At 39.0% G+C, this 2,500-nt stretch overlaps 1 protein-coding gene across 1 annotated transcript in view; it reads left to right on the forward strand.

Annotated features, from left to right (window-relative positions):
* The window catches only part of LOC138037425 (adhesion G protein-coupled receptor B1-like), a 41,609-nt gene that overhangs the window by 26,414 nt on the left and 12,695 nt on the right, over window positions 1–2,500 (forward strand). Inside the window, exons 20-21 of the mRNA XM_068883353.1 lie at window positions 508–593; window positions 1,553–1,679. Of these exons, the coding sequence (XP_068739454.1) occupies window positions 508–593; window positions 1,553–1,679 (213 nt within the window). The remainder of the gene's footprint in view (window positions 1–507; window positions 594–1,552; window positions 1,680–2,500) is intronic.

Raw genomic sequence — 2,500 nt, forward strand, 5'->3', positions numbered from 1 at the left:
GGCCCGGGTTCGATTCCCAGACTCGGTGTCATATGTGGGTTGAGTTTGTTGGCTCTCTACTCTGCACCGAGAGATTTTTCTCCGGGAACTCCGGTTTTCCCTGTCCTCAAAAACCAACATTTTGACTTCCTTTGCGTTAATTTGTTGATTCCAGTTTACAGTCTCCCCAATTATAATTAGGGCTCCCAGAAGTACATGACCTGAAGCGTGTAACTTGCAACTCGTTTCCTTGAAACAAAGCTGGGGATTTTTTGGACACCAATTTTATGCCCAAATATGGACAGAAATAAGATCGAGGCTGCACGCGCAAGAAATTGCACTAGCTACGTTATATCCAAATAAGTAAATTTTAAACTCTAAAAACCCCAGCTCTGAACCAAACTTAAACGCTTCTAGGTCATGAGCTTCTGGTGCTCCAGCACTAGAACAATAACACTTAATGTTCCTTTCCTTTTTTTGTCGTGGTTTCTGTGTTCTTGTAATAATAGCGAAACCGTGAAATTGCAGATTAACGCCGTCATATTTGTTTGGGTAATACGAGCTATGTTGACAAGTCACAAAATGACGAGTGCCTCACACAAAGAAAAGATCAAGTAAGTATGGACCATTCATAAGCTCGGTGTAAAAATGAAGTGTATTTGCTTTGTTTTGCAAGGATTTGCAGTAGGAAAGACTACAAAGGATGAGAAGAAGTGTAAGTACCGGCGTGGAAAAACTTTGCAGGGACTTTGCAAAATAATAAATAAATAAAGTGATTAGTTTGTAAGAACCGCGACCGTGTGAACTGATGGGAGAGTGGAACAAGAAAATTTGGCTTTATCACTGTTGATAAACGTCAAATGTTTTTACCACAGTGAAAAAGATTGACGGATGACGTTTCGAGCGTTAGCCACTCGTCAGAGCGATTGGTGAACTGTGGTTTGAGTTTAATATAGTAAGTGGTGGAGTTATGCCATTGTCTTTGGTGCAAGAGACATGACAACGACAAAACACGAATAAAAAATAATTTGTCGAATTGGTGAACTGTGGTATGAGTTTTATATAGTAAGTGGTGGAGTTATGCCATTGTCTTTGGTGCAAGAGACACGATAACAACAAAACACGAATAAAAAATAATTTGTCAAATGTATAAGCGCAAATTGATTCCATGAGTGTGCCGATTTAAAAAATGAACGGAAAGACCACAAATGAAAGTTGAAATGGCGCGCAATGGCTTTTGGTACATATTTATGATATTTTTTTCAACATCGCAAAGATGTTCGCGGAAGCAGTCGGCCAGTTTTCTGTCTGTTTCGCCTATGCAAATCATTTTGCCTAATGTACACGTTTCTCTCGGCGTCTCTCAAATCATGATCTATGGAAAGCCTCTTCTAACGGAAATGTTTGACAAATTTATTCCTTTTACAATTGATTATGATATGCCTGTCAGCGATTTCGACCTAGCTGTCGAGGGGACAAGAAGAAGAGAGATCATGAGATCGAAGTTGTTCAGCTTATTTTTATGGCGTGTTGACCAACTCACATTATTAGTGTATCGCTTTCTTTCTCATAGGCGCGGAATCAAATCTTCTATTATACTTTTTCCATTGCTTGGTTTGACGTGGGTGTTTGGAGTCCTCGGCTTTGATCAGCATACAGTGGCTTTTCTTTATTTGTTTGCAATCTTCAACTCGCTTCAGGTTTGTTTGTTATGAATAGCATGCACCGGATTTATTCTAACTTATAAGGCACTTGTCACTGAAAAGTGAACGTTAACTAAAAATTTGAACCTTTTATAATAACATAAGTAGCTGATTAATGCCAAAACAATTAATGTGACAAATAATAGTAAATACAACGCAAATCAAATCAAATGTTGGTTTTTGAGGAGAGAGGAAACCGGAGTACCCGGAGAAAACCTCTCGGTGCAGAGTAGAGAACCAACAAACTCAACCCACACATGACGCCGAGTCTGGGAATTGGCCATTTCCGAGTTCATGTCTGCCTCTTCTTCAAAGCGAGTCTATGTGCGAAGTTTTTGTGATGGTAATTAGTTCTACTTAACATATGAATGAAAACTAATTTTCATAACAAAAACTTCGCACTTAGACTCGCTTTGAAAAGGAGGCAGACACGAACTCGGAAATGGCCTATTGAACCCAATCCACATTGGTGAGAGGCGAGTGCTTTCACCACTACGGCATCCCTGCACCCCACCGATATCAAAATCCTGACAGTCCCAACAACTAGCCCTCTAATGACTACCTCGGACATTTGAGAAAGACTGAGCTTGTCATATAAAATGTTCAAATTTGTAGTTAACGGTCATTTCTGAGAATGTATGTCGATGCACACGAAACATCAAGTAAGTAATTTTAAACTATGCGCTTGTTCATAATGGTTGTTACCGCTGTTTGCGTCTTTATTTTGATTTGCATCCTATTTCCAACAATAAGGCAAGGGTAAAGGTTAGCGTTATTTTTAGCTAATAATAACAATAAGGATAATAATAATAATAATA

The sequence above is a fragment of the Montipora capricornis genome, chromosome 2, assembly GCF_036669925.1.
Source record: "Montipora capricornis isolate CH-2021 chromosome 2, ASM3666992v2, whole genome shotgun sequence".
In the NCBI taxonomy this organism is placed as follows: domain Eukaryota; kingdom Metazoa; phylum Cnidaria; class Anthozoa; order Scleractinia; family Acroporidae; genus Montipora; species Montipora capricornis.